The 19735-nt window shown below is 38.4% G+C and overlaps 1 protein-coding gene across 1 annotated transcript in view; it reads right to left on the bottom strand.

Moving 5' to 3' along the window:
- Positions 1-236: 236 nt before the first annotated feature.
- Positions 237-19735, bottom strand: part of Melk (maternal embryonic leucine zipper kinase) — an 83622-nt gene continuing 64123 nt past the window's right edge. Inside the window, exons 13-18 of the mRNA XM_042696263.1 lie at positions 19534-19644; positions 15733-15964; positions 12906-13002; positions 11243-11411; positions 2826-2929; positions 237-737 (exon numbers count right to left, since the gene is read on the bottom strand). Coding sequence (XP_042552197.1) covers positions 560-737; positions 2826-2929; positions 11243-11411; positions 12906-13002; positions 15733-15964; positions 19534-19644 — 891 coding nt within the window. The 3' untranslated portion in view covers positions 237-559. The remainder of the gene's footprint in view (positions 738-2825; positions 2930-11242; positions 11412-12905; positions 13003-15732; positions 15965-19533; positions 19645-19735) is intronic.

The following is a 19735-nucleotide window of genomic DNA, read 5'->3' as shown; positions in this document are numbered from 1 at the left end:
ATTAAATGTGTTGTTTAACTCTGGTAACCACAGCTGTGACTTAGTTAACGATCTCAATAAATCCTACTTAAATCAGAGACAGGAAAAAATTATGCAAATGAATTCTTATCTGTTTTTCTGCCCAAGGCATATCTGATAACAGATAAAACATACTCCAAATAGTCTCTATTTAATAGTCAGGAAGCCATTTGAGGTTTTATTTGGATCGAAATCAAATACAAAGAAAAGAAGCCTGCTATATTCACAAATGGTTTTATTTCAGAAAGAAATCATACATCAAAAGGAGACATAGATAAGAGCTTACATTCTCTTATAGAAGTGAAACTAGGAAAGTCAACAGTTATTAATATACAAAGCCACCTGATTAAAAAAGACAGTAAAAGATAATGACAGATGGGCTTGCCTTAGATTCACCCAGGAAATACTTTTTTTTGTTTAAAAACAAGAAAGCATTGGTCTTTAGAAACGAGTTTGTAGTTCTAATGGACTTTGAAAATCAAACCAATCACCCCAGTCTCACCCCCACACTCATCCTGGCAGGATGGAAACCATCCATCAATTACACCTTGCAGCTAGATAGGATATCTTCCACTAATCTCTTGTAAACCCAGGCATCACCCTTAAGCCGCTGCCTCCTGATACCCACCACATCGGGTTTTTGAAGTTGGCACACTTCTAGTTCAAACTGCATTGTCACCTTGCCAAAATCTGACTGTGTTTGACACTTCAGTGTATAGCTGGAAAAAACAAGATAAGATACCAGTTAGTAAAAGAACCATGAATATTCTGGATAATACTAGACAGAGTTGTTTTAAGCTTTTTGGAGGCAGTAGGGGAAATAAGCCATTATTTCACATGAAGCAATGTATTACTGTTTAGTTTCCAAATGGCCTAGCTATGCTTTAGTGACAGAGTATGACTGGTGTTTTCCTACAAGCTGAGTGAGGATCCTAAGAAAGGGTGTTGAAAGAGGATAAGAGGTGTTGCAGAATTCTCCTTTGCTCCAAAGGACAGCTCTTCTTTCATAGCAGAACATGCCATTCACACTCATGAAATCTGGCATTTTTTTATGCAACCCTTTTTAACAGTGTAATACAATAACATCAGGCCAGTTTCACAATGCTCATAACAAAGAACAGAGAAGATTAAGAACATTTTGTGTCCACGTGCCTCATATGAAATATAAATTCCATATAAATAAAACTAAAGCCACTACCCTACTAGAAAGACATCTATTTTTTGAGGTTTTTAAAAGAATAATAAGAGATTATGATTACTGAAGCACTTTATAGCAGAAAGAAAAGCAAAGGAAAAATCCAAGAGGATGGCACATTCCAATAGTTGAAACATACGGCCTTTATAGTCACAACTGCACATCACCTCCCCTGACAATGGAAGGCCCAGTCAAGTGAAGCTTTAAGCTAATCTTAAGAAATAAGATTAATAGCTTAGCACTGGTGGCTTATGCCTGTAATCCTATCTACTCAGGAGACTGAGACCTGGAGAATCTCAGTTAGTTCAAAGCCAACCTAAGCAAAAAAGTCCATGAGATTCCATCTCCAATTTACCAGCCAAAAGCTGGGCTAAAGACATGGTTCAAGTGATGGTAAAGCGCTAGCCAAGAGCAAGAAAGCCAAGTGAGCTCAAAGCCCCAAGGTCAGGCCCCAGTACTGGCGTGCACAGGTGCATGCATACAAGCATACACATACACACAAATTTTGCACAGGGAAAATTATCATTTTAATTCACATAAAATTATTTTACATGACAGTTTTGTCTTAGTGATCTTAAATAAACAACAAACCCAAGCCTGCATGCACGCACGCGCGTGCACACACACACACACACACACACACACACACACACACACAGAGCATTTGATTGAGTTTTCCTCAAAAGTGTATAGAAATTATATTTGTTACATATAAGGAGAGTTCACAAAATATCATTCTCTGCTTATTTAGTTATGTTTAGGGAAAGGGTATGATCCCTTAAATATCAACAGTCAACTTAAGAAATACCAAAACACCCTATCCTTAAGGTTCTTGACAGGAAAAAGCAGCAATCTCAATGAAAATAATTCAGTTATAAGGAGGATTATCAGCCATTCATCCTTTCTGGGGAAAAAATGGTATATTGCTGAGATTAGTAACACCATACCACTGAAAAACAACTTTTGCTTTCCTGCTTTGTCACAAAAAAGTAAAAGCAAAAACAAAGTAAAGGAAAAGAAAAGAAAAGATCAGGACAGAGTCCTTCGGTTGCTCAGGAGGACAAAGTATTGGTTAGCATCTAGTTAGTGATCTCCTGAGAGAGAGATTGCATGCTGAGGGAAAGATTATCCAAAGTCTATGATAGAGATCAGGATAGACTGTGGCCAAGAAGCCTCTGATGGCCGTTCACTCAAAAGCAAGGGAAGTTTAAGCAGAATACCTCCTTTATGTACTGAAAACCTAATCCTGCAAGACAGACAGTTACAAAGAGAAGGATTAACTATAAATCACTGATTTGTTCCAAGTATCTCACTCATTTAATTATACTTTACAAATATACTTGTAAAAAATAAAATTTGTAAAAATTAAAGGAGAACTACAACTTTAGATTTTCCTTTTCTCAAAGTCTAATTTTGAAAGTGGTCACAAGACTGGTGCTTAAAACTCAAACCTAACAAAGAGAATAAATTGTGAGCAATGACATTAGTATAAAAGCTTTCTGGAAAGTAGTGGGAATCTTTTTTTTTTTTATCTAGCAAGTTAGGAGAAGAAAACAAATCAGTGCACATTTCTTCAAAGTCTACAAAGCAGGAAGTAAAAAGTGGTTCTTACCCCTTTTGTATAAAGTCCACATGCTTCTTTGGAAGAACAGACATTATTTCATTCAAGAGTTGATCAGGATTCACTAATTTGGTTGTAGTCACATTGTAGTGAAGCTTAAAAAGAAAAAGAAAAAATGAGAAGTAAATCTATATTCACATAAAACCAGCCTCCCCAACCTACACATCTAAAACAACCTCAAAGAAAAAAAGCTCAAGGAAATACTAAAAGCCAACTCTCAGATAATTGGGTTAGGGCAACTGGGAAAGTCAGGAGAAATAGTATTTAGTAGGAACCATACCTATATTATCTATCTTTTAAAGCAAATAGCTATTAAGTAACATCAACCTGTCTATGTGTTGGAACTCCATTTCTTTTTCCTTCCCATACCAGGACGCACATTAATAGTCTTGAAATGCAGACTATGGGAACATAAAACAAATGCCACAGAAAGTTTGTTTTTCTGGATTACTTATAAAGACCATTATAGAGTTCCAGAAGCTGACTCTATAATTCTATAAGGGAATGAATATAACAGGCATTCCTTTTAAAAAGTAATGTCTACTGTTTTCCTCTCCTTGACTACAAAACTCTAAAAAATACTGGGTGCCAGTGGCTCACACCTGTAATCCTAGCTACTCAGAAGGCTGAGATCTGAGGATCACTGTTCAAAGCCAGCCTAGGCAGGAAAGTCTGTAAGACTTTTATCTCCAATTAACCATTAAAAAAAAAAAAGTGCTGGTAGCTTTAGTATGGTCTTGTTTGTGGTCATTTGGGTAATACCCAGAAGTGGGATTTCTGGGTCAAAGGGGAGTTCTATGTTTAGTCTTTTTTTTTTTTTTTTTTTTTTTGGGGGGGGGGGGGGTCCGGTCGTGAGGCCTGAACTCTGGGCCTTGGCGCTGTCCCTCAGCTCTTCAGCTCAAGGCTAGTGCTCTACCACTTGAGCCACAGCGCCACTTCTGGCCTTTTTCTTTTTGCTTATGTGGTGTTGAGGAATCGAACCCAGGGCCTCTGGCATGCAAGGCAAGCGCTCTACCACTGAGCCACCTTCCCAGCCCCTATGTTTAGTCTTTTGAGGAACTACCATACTACTTTCCAGAGTAGTTGAACAAGCTTACGCTCCCACCAACAGTGTAGTAGCATTCCCTTTTGGCCACATCCCCACTAGCATCTGTTGTTATATCTTGATAATGGCCACTCTAACTAGGCTAAAGTAGAATTTAATGTTGTTTTGATTTGCGTTTCTTTTATGGCCAAAGATGTTGAGAATTTCTTTATGTGTCTATTGGCCATTCTTATTTCCTCTTCTGAGAAGTCTCTCTTTAAGACTTTAGTTCACATGTTAAAGGGTTTGTTGTTTCTTTGAGGATTTGTTTGGGGGGAATTTAATTTTTTTGAGCTCTAAGTGTATTTTAGGTATAAGGCACTTGTCTGTTGTATGGCTAGTGAAGATCTCCCAATCTGTGGACTACTTGTCTTGCTAGCTATGTCATTTGCCATTCAGAAGCTCTGAAGTTTAATTCAATCCCATTTATCCAACCTGTCTTTGATTTGTTGTGTTTCTGAGTCTTTATTTAAAGGAAGTTTTGACCTGTGCCAAGGAGCCCTACTGTCTCCTCTATTCCTTCCATATTCATTGCAGCATTATTTACTATAGCTAAGATATAGAACCAACCCAGATTGCCCCTCTTTTGATGAATGGATCAAGAAGATGTGGTAATAGATACAGAATGGAGTTCTATGCTTCCATCAGAAAGTGGCATTGCTCCATTTGTAAGGAAATGGAGAGTCCTGGAAAAAATTCTATTAAATGAAGCAAGCCAGACCCAGAGAACTGTAGGTTACATGTTTTCCCTCATTTGTAATAACTATGTCTGTGATGTTCTTAGCAGGGGATCACAATAACCTAATCACTAAGTGCACAGGACCATATATAATGAAGCCGATCAAAATGAACTCCAAGAATTGGAAACAAGAGGCTCTTATTATGTCCTGTATGCAGTTATTTATATGGTTTTTTTTTTTCTGTTTTAGTTTTCTGTACCCTTTGTCTTGTATATAAGCTTATCTGATCCATGGAAGGGAAAAGTAATCACAGAAACAGCAGACAAAGGATGAACTAATGCAACAATGACACTCACTAGACACTATGTTGGAAATGAGCTTTACAACTTGGGGGTGGAGGGAAATGGAGAAAATGGGGGAAGGGGTAATAGTGTTTAAAAAAATGTACTCATTAACTTACTTATATAACTAACCCCAATTCATCACCTTTAAAATAAATTAAAAAACAAAAATATACATATTTATATAGATAGATCTCTAAAAGAAATAATTTCATTTTTTTTCTCTCTTTCCTTAAGACAGAGTTCAAGATGTTGACTATGCTGGCCTCCTATGTTGACTATGCTGAACCCTCCTGCCTTAGCCTCCCAAGCACTAGAATTTCAGATGTGTACTAACCCATTGAACTAATTTTATTCTTTTTTATTCTTTTATTATATATATTAATTTTATTTCATTGTAAAGATGCTGTACAGAGGGGTTACAGTTACATAAGTAAGGTAATGAGTACATTTCTTGTCGAACATTGTTATCCACTCTTTTGTTTTTCTCCCACTATCCCTTCCTTCCTCCCCACCCCCACTCCTACCCCAGATCCCCAGAGTTGTAAAGTTCATTTCCAACATAGTGTCTTTGTTGCAATGGGTCATCCTTTTTCCTTGTTTCAGCATTTTGTTATTCCCCTTTCCCTTCCCCAGATCAGATAAATATATATATACAAGACATGGGATACAGAATCAAAGACAGTGATTGCCAGGGATAAACCAATGAAAAAAGAAGAATGAAATAAAATAAGAAGAAAGAACTAGATACAGTACATTGGCAGCAAACAAAAAACAAAAAAAGAACTATTGTTTCCATGTCCTGGAGTTCATTTCAATTAGCATTATTTTGTATGGTCATATGTACATAGCTATTGAGCTATTATGATTCTCTGCCAGGACTATCCAAGGCATATATTAATTACCACAAATGAGGGAAGCATAGAGCCTATGTTTCTTTGGGTCTGGCTTACTTTAGTATGGAGGTTCCTCAAAACACTAAACATAGAACTCCCCTATGATCCAGGAATCCCACTCCTGGGCAATTATCCAAATAATCACCAACAAGGCTATACTACCACAGCTACCAGAACAACTGTTTATTGCAGCATTATTTTCTATATGGAACCAACCTAGATGCCTCTCAGTAGATGAATGGATCAAGTAAATGTGGTATATATACAAAATGAAATTTTATGCTTCTATCAGAAAAAAGTGACATCACCCCTTTCATAAAGAAATGGAAAGACTTGGGGGGAAATTTTTTTTTTAAGTGTTAGTCCTGAGGCTTGAACACAGGCCATGTGCCCTGTCCCTAAGATTTTTTTTGCTCAAAGTTAGTGCTCTACCACTTGAGCTACAGCTCTACTTCTGGCCCTTTTTTCTTTCTTTTTCTTTTCTTTTTGGTGTTTTATTGGCAATAAGAGTCTCATGGACTTTCTCTGTGCTGATTCAAACTGTGCTTCTCAGCTCTCAGACTCTTAAGCAGCTAGGATTATAGGCGTGAGCCACCAGTACACAGCTCTAATTTTATCCTTAATTATCCTTCATTAGTCACCAGTCACTTTTTGTGTACTCACTATGAGCAAAGCACTGCTTCAGTTCTAAAGGAAAAATATCCCTTCTTCCTAGTAGCTCTTTCACTGTCCAATAAAATCCCTTTCTATGTCTTTCAGATTTGAGTTCCTTTCATAAAAAAATGTGAAGAATGGAGCCTACTACCTTACTTTTTTTTTGTCATTCCTTTTCTTTTTTTCCATATATATTTGTTATTGTAAAAGTACTGTACAGAGGGGTTACAGTTACATGACTAGGGCAATAAGTACATTTCCTATCAAGCATTGCTACCTCCTTTGTTTTTCCCCTACCATCCCTTTCCTCCCCACTTCCCCAACTCCTCCCTCCCCCGCCAAAATTGTAAAGTCCATTTTCAACACAGTGTCTTGTACATCTCTTGTTACAATGGGTCAACCTGTATCCTTATTTAAGCATTTTGTTATATCCCTTCCCCTCCCCAAATTATAAAAATGTATATACAAGATGCAAGACAGAGCCTGTAACTTCAAGAAGATGTTTCTTTTTTTTAATTTAATATTAAGTAATTATACAAAGAGGTTACACTTCCTTGTCAGTTGTAAGTACCATGCATCTTGATCAGGGTCACCCCTCCATAGTGCTCCCCCTTTCTCCTTCCCAATCCTACCCTCAAGTTATGTAGCTCATTTTTACCATAATGTACATTGAATGTACATTGACTCGCCCTTCCTCCTTTCATTGCTCCACAAAAACATCTTTCTACTTTCTGGAATTCATTTTAATAAGCAGTTCATTATTTTTTTTAAAGGCGTTACACCTTTGGACTCCTCCCCTAAGAGATGTAAATTTCTGAAGATAGAATTTCCCATAGTGTGATATATATGTACATAAATATATAAAAATTTAATTAGCAAAACATGATATGTAATTTCCTTTAAGGTAAGTTTAAGTTTTAAAAAAGTTAACTGTCTTTACTGTGTTAAGATTTTTGTGCTTGTGTGTGTGTGTGTGTGTGTGTGTGTAATACAGAGCATAAGTCTAAGTTTATTATATTATCAATTATAGTAAGCTGACATAAATTTAATACATTCTATAAATCTATTTCTTAAAAGAATAAAGCCAGGCATTGGTGGCTTATACCTGTAATTCTAACTACTCAGGAGACTGAGATCTGAGGCTCACAATTTGAAGCCAGCCCAGGCAGGAAAGTCTGTATGACACTTACCTCCAATTAACTATCAAAAAAGACGGAAGTAAAACTGTGGCACAAGTGGTAGAGTGCTAGCCTTGAGCAAAAACAAAAACAAAAACACTCAGGGTAGAGCCTAGGTCCTGAGTTCAAGACTCTGAATTGGTATGTGCATGTGCATGTGCACACACAGTATGGTGGTACACATCTGTGACCCTAGTACTCAGAATGCTGATACAGTTGGATTGCAAAGTTCAAGGCCAGACAGCTACATAGTAAAATGCTGAATCCCTAACCCCTCCAAACAAATAAAAAATTAGATCAAGTTTCAGAGTTTAAATCTGTGCAAATTAAAACATCATTCTGCTATATTGTGGTTAAAATGATGATAATGATTCTTAATATTGAAAGATGTTATATCAATAAAGCATTTCATATGCAGTGCAGCCTCCATTTGTAGAGCTTGTTTCCAGACTTATCTATACAAAGGGACCATTACATCATTATCTCCAGATTTCACAAATGAAAATCAAATATTAAAAACTAGAGCTAGAGGCTGGGAAGATGGCTCAGTGGTAGAGTGCTTGCCTTGTATGAGGCCCTGGGTTCGATTCTTCAGCACCACATAAGCATTAAAAGCCAGAAGTGGCGCTGCGGCTCAAGTGGTAGAGTACTAGCCTTAAGTTAAAGAGCTGAGGAATAGCTCCCAGGCCCAGAGTTCAGGCCCCATGACTTGGGGGGGGGGGGGGGGGGGGGGGGGAGAGGGGGAGAGAAGACCTGATGACAACAACTGGGGCTAGGCTGTGGGCCTTCTGATTCCCAATCTTTTGGATTTTTCTCCTACATCTGGAAAACACTGAGCAACTACCTGAAAAGCCAATGTAACACCACAGCATGCCCTATTGAACAATGTATTCAGATTTCCAAATAATTTACATAGATGAACATTTTACCCATTAGCATTTGATAACTGCTTAAGTTCTCAATAATGTACACAGTTCAATAAATTTCCTTTAATTTTATTTATTATTAATCCCAATGTTAGGGTTTGAATACTTCAGGTGTCCAATGAAAAAAAAATCTCAGAAATAGATAGTCACATATAACAGACTTCCCAGTGTACTGTGTAAGCCAACAAGGCAACAGATACTAATGGATAGGTGCCATCTTCTACTTCAAGACAAAGCAAGGCATAGGTAGGCTCTCAGAACATTCTCTTCTCAATCATCCTTCTACTCAGCAGCTAAACATTCTCCTTTCCCCAAATCACTCCAAATTGCCCAACTTGGTGTAAAAACTGAAAAAACATAAATCTAGTACCCTAATCACAAAAACACTTGGAACATGTTTTTATTATAGAACAGAGCACAGAGTGTCAAAGCAATGTCCCATCCTGGTCTGTTTTCACTGTTACTCTAGTTTTCCAAGGATATGAACTTTATTTTATTTATCCATTTACCTCTTACTTCCTCCACTTATATCAAACAAAAGTGGCATTCATTTAAGGATTGAATGAATGCTCAGAGAAAACTCAAGAAGGGAAGAAGTATTAATACCTTATTTCTCCTCTCCTTCTCAACCAAATATATTACCACACTAATGACATAGCCTTTTTTTCATCAGTTGTGGGGCTTGAACTCAGGGCCTGGGCACTGTCCCTGAGCCTCTGTGCTCAAGGCTAGCATTCTACCACTTGAGCCACAGTGCCACTTTGAGTTTTTGAGTGGTTATTTGGAGATGAGTCTTACTAGGACTTTTCTGCCCAGGCTAGCTTCAAACCATGATCCTCAGATCTCAGCCTCATGAGAAGATAGGATTACAGGTGTGAGCTACCAGCACCCGGCTCATACCCTTTAAAGCATAAGAGGTCTACTAAAGAAGATCCAAATCTCTTAGGCAAGTTCTTGAAGACCTCCCAGGCTACTGTCCCAATCACTTAGTATTTTCCTCACACTTATTACACTAAAGGTTCCAAATAGCTTTCCAGGTATACACATATTCTGCAAGAGCCTACAAAGGTATCTATCTGACAGGAACTCTTCTGCGTGCCAGAGATAGAACAATCAAGCTCAAGTTTTCATCCTAAAGGCATTTCTCAATTCCCCATACATGTTGAATGCTATCCTAATTTCATGCTGCCTCTGTGATTAATTTTTCCATCTGATCTTGAATATTTGAACTATAATTACATGCCCTTAGAAGAGAGTGACTATCTAATTTACATCTGCATTCTTTCTTTTCCTTTTTTTTTTTTTTTTTGCTGGTCCTGGAGCTTGAACTCAGGACCTGGGCACTGTCCTTGAGCCTCTCTGTGCTCAAGGCTAGCATTCTACCTCTTGAGCCACAGCGCCACTTCTGGCTTTTTATGTGGTTACTGAGGGACCAAAACCAGGGCTTCATGCATGCTAGCAAGCACTGTGTGGCTGAGCCACATTCCCAGCCCCTCCTTTAAAAAAAAAAAAGAGTCCTATGGGTTAAACTCAAGGCCTTATGCTTGTTAAGCAGGTGCTCTTCTACTTGAGCCATAAACTCAAGTTTGTTTTTTGTTATTGTTGTTGTTGTTGTTTTGGGTCCGGTCATGGGGCCTGAACTCTGGGCCTGGACACTGTCCCTCAGCTCTTCAGCTCAAGGCTAGCGCCCTACCACTTGAGCCACAACGCCACTTCCGGCTTTTTTCTTTTTGCTTATGTGGTGCTGAGGAATTGAACCCAGGGCCTCAGGCATACAAGGCAAGAGCTCTACCACTGAGCCCTAAACTCAAGTTTTTTAAGTTTCATTACTACTTTCATTATTTTCTAGTAGATTCTTGCTTTTCCACATAAATGATATGACGGGCATGCGCTCAGATTTTTATTGGTCAATATAGGATCCCATTAATATTTCTATCAGAGTTGGCATCAAACCATGATCCTATCTCAATATGTAAGTAACTAGGATGACAGGTGTGAGCCACCATACTAAGACTACTTAAGCATTCTTAAAGCTCACTGCATAGGAATAGGCATATATGTAATGTTAAAAACATGCACATTAGCCAGGTGTCTGTGGCTCACACATGTAATCCTAGCTATTGAGGAGGCTGAGAGCTGAGGATCAAGGTTTGAAGTCAGATGGAGCAGGAAAGCCTGTGACACTCTTATTTCCAATTAACTACCAAAAAGCCAGAAATAGCACTCTGGCTCTTAAGTGGTAGGGCACTAGTCTTGAGCACAATAGCTCAGGGACAGTGCCCAGGCCCTGAGTTCAAGTCCTGGGACTGGCATGCATGTATGCGTGTGCGCGTGCACACACATACACATACACACAAAAATACACATTAACTGAATAAGTTAATTAAAAATACCAATTTCTTTTTTAAAATAAAAGGGAAGAGAGAGAAAAAGGAAAGAAGGGAGAGGAAGGGAAGAAAGGAGAGAGGAGGAGGATTAGAGGTAAAAGGGGAAGAGAGGTGACAGAAAGGGAGGGAGGAAGGTAGGAAAGAAAGGACAGAAAAGAGGGGATGGGGAGAGGGAGGGAGGAGAGGGAAGTGGGGAGGAGGTCGGGAGAAGAAGAACTAGCAGTTTTCTGAAACTCATGTTAAAGAACTACAGTTTTGTTACCTTTAGCCTTCTTGGGCCATCTTTGGAGGAGCCCTTCCTTCTGCTCCTGGTAAGCACAGTGATAACCTTATCCAGTCCTCTTTCAAGGCTCCCAAACACTTTGGTTCCTTTTCTTTTTGGAGTATCCTCCAAATGTGCTTGGTTGAGACCCAGTTCCACTGAGCGGCACCTTAAAACAACAAAGCACAAGTAACATTGGGCCCTCTGCCTGCTAGAGTCCTCACAGACCCTGCTTTTGTCCCTTTACACTCAATTGTACCTCATTCAGGTGTGCCAGGCCCAGATCATCTTACTCCTCCCCAGGGAGGACTAAAGTCATCTCTCTCTAGAGGGGACCCAAAATGGATCAAGCTTTAAAAGTTATAAAAGACAAGGAAGGATCACTGATGCCTCGGAACTTTTCATTCAATAGGAAAGTGTTGTCTGACTAACACAGATACTGTTTAACACAGTCAATATAGTGTTAATCAGACATTTTATCACTGTGACAACCTGAAAGAAAAAATTTAAAAGGAAAAGGCTGGATATAGAAGCTAATACCTGCTATCTCTCCTACTTGGGAGGTAAAAAGGTGAAGATGAGTTCAAGAACAGCCCAAAAAGTGAGAAGGGCCCTGACATCCCAGCAATGTATAAGACTTAAGAAGAAAGATAGTGGTCAACACAAGCCAACAAAAATATGAGAGACCTTATCTAAAAAAATAACTAAAGCAGCCAGGCACATATATATATATGCCTATAATCCTAGCTATTCAGGAGGATGAGATCTGAAGGTCACAGTTCAAAGCCAGCCCAGATAGGAAAGTCCATGAGACTCCAATAAACCACCAAAAAGCCAGAAATGGAGTTGTGGCAAGTGGTAGAGTGCCAGATTTGAGTAAAAAAAGCTAAGGAATAGCACCCAGGTCAAGTTCACGCTCCAGTACCAACACAGGAAAAAAATATCCACAACTAAAGCAAAAAGGGCTGGGATATGGTTCAAGTGGTATAATGCCTTTCTAGCAAGCACAACCCCAAGCACTGAAATATGGAGGGAAGGAGAGAGGGAGAAAAGAAGGGAAGGAATTATATTTTGGCTTGCAATTTCAGTTTTCAGTCCATCATGGCAGGGAGGGTGTGATACAGCAGAGCAGCTCACTTTATGGTAGCTAGGAAGTACAGAGAGAGCCTAAAGTACTGAATTTCTTTTTTTTCCTCTTTTACTCCATCTAGACCTCGAACCTATATAACAGTGTGCTCCACATTCAGGGTGGTTCTTTTCCCCTTATTCTCAGGAAACATCCTCATAGACACACTCAGGGATGCTTTTCTAATCTAGATACGTCTCATTCCAATCAAGATCAATTGGACAGTGCCTCTACTATTTATGGAATGTCATCTATAGTAGATGCCTATACTATACAGCAAAAAGGAGGAAGAAAAACCAGTTCTTCCCAGCTTGCTGTACTTAACATGCCAAAACCACTGGTGCTCAGTTACATGATTCCACCCTTTAAAGCAGGGGCAATATCTTCAGTAATGATCTCAGACTGTCTCCACGCAGACATTTCTCTAGTCTTCAACAGCATCTATGTCATAGTTCTCCTAATCAGGTATATTATAGATGAAAAGAACAGTCTCATTACACACACTAAAGAACAAAGAGTCTGAAAAACAACACTTACCGCCTTTCAGGGCTAATGACATTTGTCGTTAGCTTGTTTGTTCCTGCTGAATTTACTGGTGTTTTAATTGGGGTTTCTTTCAGGCACTGGTTTCTAGCTATTAGGAAACAAATACAAACTATATGTAGTTGGCAATATTATGGTCCCCAAATTTCTATCCATAATGAATACATCATCTCATTCAATAACTCAGAAATGCTGTAATTATTTGGCCACTGAAATTAAAATACCTATTTAAAGAAATGTTGCCATGTGAATTATAGTAAAAGCAAAATTATTTTGCCTTTAATGTATAGGGATCTATTATTCTACTGTAAAGTGAGGTCATACTTACTATACTATAAATATTTTATGTACATATAGATCATATAAATGTAGATTTCATGATTAATGGCTCTCCTCTACAAATTAGAGTCATTTGTATTTTGAAAGTGCTCAATTTATGCCTTTGACATTATATTAAAAGGTATTGATTGACAGGCACTGATGGTTCACACCTATAATTCTAGCTCCTCAGGAGGCTGAGATCTGAGGATGATGGTTCAAAGCCAGCCTGGGCAGGAAAGTCTGTGAGACTCTTATCTCCAACTAACCACTAGAAAACCAGAAACAGCACTGAGGTTCAAAGAGGTAGAATGATAGCTTGAGAGAAAAAGCTCAGAGAAAGTGTCCAGGCCCTGAGTTAAAGCCCTACAACCAACAATTAAAAAAAAAAAAAAAGGTGTTAATTCAAATCACAAACCTACTCAACTCATTAAGCAAAAAGATAAATCCCCTATGAAAGCTTGACAAGTTATTTGAGGTGTGAGCTTTGTTGTTTTTTTATTCCCTATTCTAGAATTTTGTGCTTTTAGGCTATAAGAAATCTGGTTACTGGGGCTGGGAAGGTGGATCAGTGGTAGAGTGCTTGCCTTGCAAGCAAGAGGCCCTGGGCTCGATTCCTCAGCACCACATAAGCAAAAAGAAAAAAGCCGGAAGTGGTGCTGTGGCTCAAGTGGTAGAGTGCTAGCCTTGAGCTGAAGAGCTGAGGGACAGCACCCAAGCCCAGAGTTCAGGCCCCACAACCAGACGCAAAAACAAAACAAAACAAAAAGAAATCTGGTTACCACTGATTAACTGAAAGTTTTATACACTTTAGAGATATTTACTAAATAATAATAAAATATGACATCATTTTGTTGATGGTGGGTTGCTGAAAGGTGGGTTGGTTTGTGCTTGAACTTAGGGCCTCATTTTTTGCTTGGCTTTTTTGCTGGTACTCTACCACTTGAACAACAACACGACTTTTGGCTTTTTGCTAGTAAAGATAAGAGTCTCTCAGATTTGTTTGCCCAGGCTGGCTTTGAACCATGGTCTGAGATCTTAGCTTCTTAAGTAGCTTGAGATTACAGGTATAAATCAATAGTGCCTAGCTTTGACATCAGGTTTCTACAAAGAAATTGAGGGTTTGGTTTGTAACTATAAAAGTCTATTCTTCCAAATTTTATAACAATAAAAAAACAGCATTTACCTGACTTATGTAACTATAACCCCTCTATATATCCCCTTTATAATAACAATAAAAATTTTTAAAGAAAATGACAGCAATCAGAAACACCTATGAAAAAGTCTTCACCTCTAGGTATAGAGATACAACTACCACCCACTGAGTTATACAGGAGTCACAAAAATGAAATTAAAGTATATGTCAAAAATAATTCACAGGGGCTGAGAAGGTGGCTAAGTGGTAGAGTGCTTGCCTTGCATGCATGAGGCCCTGGATTTGATTCCTCAGCACTACATAAACAGAAAAAGCCGAAAGTGGCACTGTGGCTCAAGTGGTAAAGCACTAGCCTTGAGTTGAAGAGCTGAGGGACAGTGCCCAAGCCCATGACGGACCAAAAAAAAAAAAAAAAAAAAATTCACAGCAAAAGTAAAATGTATTAATGAAAGCTATCAATTATAGCTCCCTGAGGCAGCTCTTGTATTTTAAAAAAAATGGCCAGTAATTACTTTTGGCTGACATATATTGTAAGAACAAAATATGTAAACTGATAGTACTTCAAAGATTACAGAATAAATCCCCAACAATATATATTTCAAAACCTTCATAGTTACTTAAAAAATAAAAACCATCGGGGCTGGGAAGGTGGCTCAGTGGTAGAGCGCTTGCCTTGAGTGCCTGAGGCCCTGGGTTCAATTCCCCAGCACCACATAAACAAAAAGAAAAAAGCCGGAAGTGGCATTATGGCTCAAGTGGTAGAGCGCTAGCCTTGAGCCGAAGAGCTGAGGAGCTGAGGGACAGCGCCCAGGCCCAGAGTTCAGACCCCACGACCGGACCCAAAATAAATAAATAAATAAAAACCATCAAAAATGAAAGGAACAGGAGAGATGGGGGAAAATGATTAAAGCAGTGATATTGATCAAGATGCATTATATTCATGAACTGCTTCATACATAAATTACTTAAAGCAGAGACTTGGGTTTGAGTCATTCTACATAGGGGTAAGTGGGCAAGCAAGACCTGAACCTGGACACATGACCTTGGGAAAATCATTACATTTCTCTGAGTCTCACATTTCTAAACTGTTGAATACAGAAGTTGATATAGATAAGCTCTAGCTTGCCTTTCAGTTTTGATATCCCATGGTTCTATGACTCAATTGTGGGAGTGTGAAAAAGTTTCATTTAAGAAATTTAAAAGCTAAGTAAATATACTTCAAACTAACACAGTAAGGCAATGTGAATTCTATAAACAGTATTGTTAGTAGTTTCCCACCCAGTATATGGTATTTAATACAGTAAGAATAATGACATTTGAAATTTTTTAATCATTAAACGCAAATACCTTTTGAGGGCGTAGTGTAACGATTTGGTGTTGTTAGAACTTCTCTTTTATGCTGGTTCTTATTAACTGGGGTCCTAGGCTCGGGAAATATAAACTGCTCTTCATTCTTTACAGTAGACTTAGGAGTATATACATTTTCTTTGTTCTTTAACTTATTGGCAGATGCTCTGCATAATACTGGAGTTAATGATTTCGACTCTAGACCATTTGATTCTGTCCATTGCTTGGTAAACTGGAAGAATAAAGTTACTAGATAAAGCATACTGAAGAAGAAAAGTCAATTTCTTTATAACATGCCTTAATCACTTGCAAATTACCTTAAGTTGTTCTTATTAAAATTAAATATTATCAAGAGTGTATTATTGGAAATACCAGGAAATTTAAAAAGGTATATTCAGTTCTCTTTAGCACAGGTAGACCACTTTAGTCTCTTTCATTGACAGGTAATTTTCAATATATTTCTGACCAAGTATTTAAGCATAACAAGAATCTTAAGAAATAGAGCCCCAAATAATTTCTAAAAGTGCTTCCAGTACCTAGATTTTTATGGTTTGCCTCTAGTATATACCAAAAACAAAAGTTTATTTAGTGATCAGGGCAGAAAACATGCTACAATACTCTTTAAAAGAAATTAATTTGAAATTTTTTCATTCTTGAAATTTATAGCTGAGCTAATAATAAAAGAATAGGAAAAATTCTCAGAGGTCAAACTAAAAATAGGAGCAGAAATCCAAACCAAGACTGTGTGCTACCCAAAGGGCATCTGCTTTCTACCTCTGATGACCTGCAACGTTGGTTTTAAAAACCATAAGAACCTATGACTGCAATGTGATGAGTTGGAGCCAAAGCTCTCATGTCATGCCATCGGGGCATAACTAAGATAAAAGTGCACATTAAATAGAAATAAGTTTTTCAAGAAAGTCAGAAGGATAGTATATTTGGGCCTTGGTTCTAGATAGGGCAGGTCTCCTCTAATGTGTGAGTAAACACTGGACATAAGTTTAGGGCTCAAATTCAAAGTAAATGCATGGTAACAGCTTGAACTAAGGGCCTGGGAACTGTTCCTTGGCAATTTTACTCAAGGCTAGCGCCCAACCATTCAAAGCCACAACTCCACTTCCTTTCTTTTTCTGGTGGTTAATTGGAGATAAAGAGTCTCATGGACTTTCATTCTTGAGCTATCTTTGATCTCAGTCTCCTGAGTGGTTAGAATTATAGGTATAAGCCACCAGCATCCAGCTCAGAAACTTAAATTCTAAATTTAGTTCAAGGTAGTCTCAAATTGTTTGTGTCCCAGAAGGCTGGAGGAAGCAAACCTAATTTCTATCTTAAAGAAAAGGCTCAATCCAATCCAATCCAAGTCTTTAACCCTTAACACAAACACCTTAAAGAAATACCAGAGCTCAAGGAAAAATGGGCCTAGCCAAGTGCTAGTGGCTTGCACATGTAATCTTAGCAACTAACAAGGCTAAGATATAAGGATCTCAGTTCAAAGCCTGCCCAGGCAAGAAAATCCATGAGGCTCTTATCTCCAATTAACCACCCAAAAGCTGGAAGTGGAGCTGTGACTCAAGTGGTAAAAGCATTAGCCTTGAACAAAAAAAGCTCAGGGACAGCACTCAGGCCCTAAGTTCAAACCCCACGACCAGCACATAGAAGAAAAGAAAAATGAGCCTATAAAAATGTATTAAAGGGTTGCAGAGGCTGAGCGCCAGTGGCTCATGCCTGTAATTCTAGCTACTCAGGGGGCTGAGATCTGAGGATTGCAGTTCAAAGCCAGCCAAGGCAGGAAAGCCTATGACACACTTATCGCCAATTAACCACCAGAAAACCAGAAGTTGTGCTGTGGCTCAAGTGGTAGAGTGCTTGCCTTGAAGAGCTCAGGGACAGCACCCAGGCCCAGAGATCAAGCCTTAGAACCAGCCAAAAAACTACAACAACAACAACAAAAAAAAAAATAGGGCTGCACATCTGAAATCCTAGTAACTCAGGAGTACAAAACAGGAGGATCACAAGTTCAAGGCCACACTAGGCTATAAAGCAAGGATCCAATTTTAGTTTTCTACATATGGTTGTTGCTTTCCTTACATCAACTGTTGGAGAGGCTATCTTTGTTGCAATGTATATTTTTGGGTCCCTTTTCAAATATTAGATAACTATAAGTATATGGCTTTATTTCTGGATCTTCTAGTCTGCTCCATTGGTCTTTGGACCTGTTTTTGTGCCAGTAACTACAAGCTGTTTTTGTTATAGCTCTGTAGTAAAGTTTGAGGTCTGAACTGGGCAAATATTTTAAATCAATTTTTAATTTTTTTTGTTATTATAAAGGAAATATACAGAAGGGTTATATTTATACAAATCAGGTAAAGAGTCTATTTCTTTTTGGACAATTTCACCCCTTCCCTCACTCTCCCAGTTTTTCCCTCTTATTCTCACTCCTAAGTTGTATAGTTCGTTTTCAACATAGTGTCTAGTGAGTTCCACTGTGGCATTAATTTTTAAATACACCCAAAGAATAAAAGGACTTCATGTCTGAAGTAAAGTATAAGAACAATGACATAACAAATGAAAAGTGTCAATATGGAAAATTAAATGAACCATTCAGAAATTCTGGAGTTGAGATGTACAATATTTATGAAAAAAATCCATTATAGTAGTTCAACATTTCCAATAGTAAGAAAGGGAATGAAGGAATTGGAAAATAGGTTAATAAAAACGATCTGATCTGAGGAACCAAAAAAACAAGAGGGGGCTAGGAATGTGGCTTAGCTGTAGAGTGCTTGTCCAACTAAGCACGCATGAAGTACTGGGTTCGATTCCTCAGTACCACATACGTAGAAAAAGCCAGACGTGGTGCTGTGGCTCAAGTGGTAGAGAGCTAGCCTTGAGCACAGAGAGGCTCAGGGACAGATCCCAAGCCCTGAGTTCAAGCCCCAGAACCAGGGGGTGGGGGGGAAGGAAAGAAAAGAAAAATGTACAAGATCCTCAGAGAACTGAATGACTCCAAATTGTGCCAATATACTTATAACAGGAGTCCCAGAAGAAAGGTGAGACACTATTTGAACTAACCCACATACCCAAGAAACTCAACAAACTTCAAGATTAAAAGTTTTGTTTTTTTTTTTTTTTTTTTTTGGGGGGGGGGGGTCCGGTAGTGGGGCCTGAACTCTGGGCCTGGGCACTGTCCCTCAGCTCTTCAGCTCAAGGCCAGCACTCTACCACTTGAGCCACAGCGCCACTTCTGGCTTTTTTCTTTTTGCTTATGTGGTGCTGAGGAATTGAACCCAGGGCCTCATGCATGCAAGGCAAGCACTCTATCACTGAGCCACCTTCCCAGCCCAAGATTAAAAGTTTTTAAAGGAAAGAAAAAAGGAGAGTTTCTTCCAGAGTTAAGAGGGGTGAGAGATGACCACAAAAGAGTTTGAGGGAATTGGAGAATGGGACAACAAAACTGTTCTATATCTTAATTTTTGTGAGGGTCTCATATTGTCAAAACACACAGAACTATACAGAAAAAGAGGGTCAATTTAACTAACTACGCGTAAATTGTATCTTGTTTTTTTGTTCTGTTTTGTTTTTATAAAGGAACAATAAAGTGCTCCAAAACAAAAACTTGACTTTCTTAAACTTGGAAATAGTTGTCTTCCCTTTCATTCACAAACCAAATAATCTCTTAATAATGCTTCCAATGTTTTAGAGATTCAATAAATTTGCAAGCCCACACTAGATTTCATGTTAGTCTAGATGCTTCTGTAATTGAAGCATATATTCTGCTTTTAAATAGTAATAAATACCAACAACCTGTGCTGTTTGTGGAGTTGATAAACTGTCTTCAGACCATTCACAGTCTATTAATTCAGCTGCGTAATTTTCATCACTTCTTGTCATATCTTCCAGACTCAGATTCTTTGACTATTCAATAAAAGACAAAAAAAGTTAAGGAATAACAGCACCATGATTCAAAAACAAATTTTTTTTTGGTCAGTTGTAGGGCTTGAACTCA

The sequence above is a fragment of the Dipodomys spectabilis genome, unplaced genomic scaffold (genome assembly GCF_019054845.1).
Source record: "Dipodomys spectabilis isolate Male_0828 unplaced genomic scaffold, ASM1905484v1 ptg000006l, whole genome shotgun sequence".
NCBI lineage: Eukaryota > Metazoa > Chordata > Mammalia > Rodentia > Heteromyidae > Dipodomys > Dipodomys spectabilis.
This window is presented reverse-complemented; position numbering and strand designations above follow the sequence as displayed.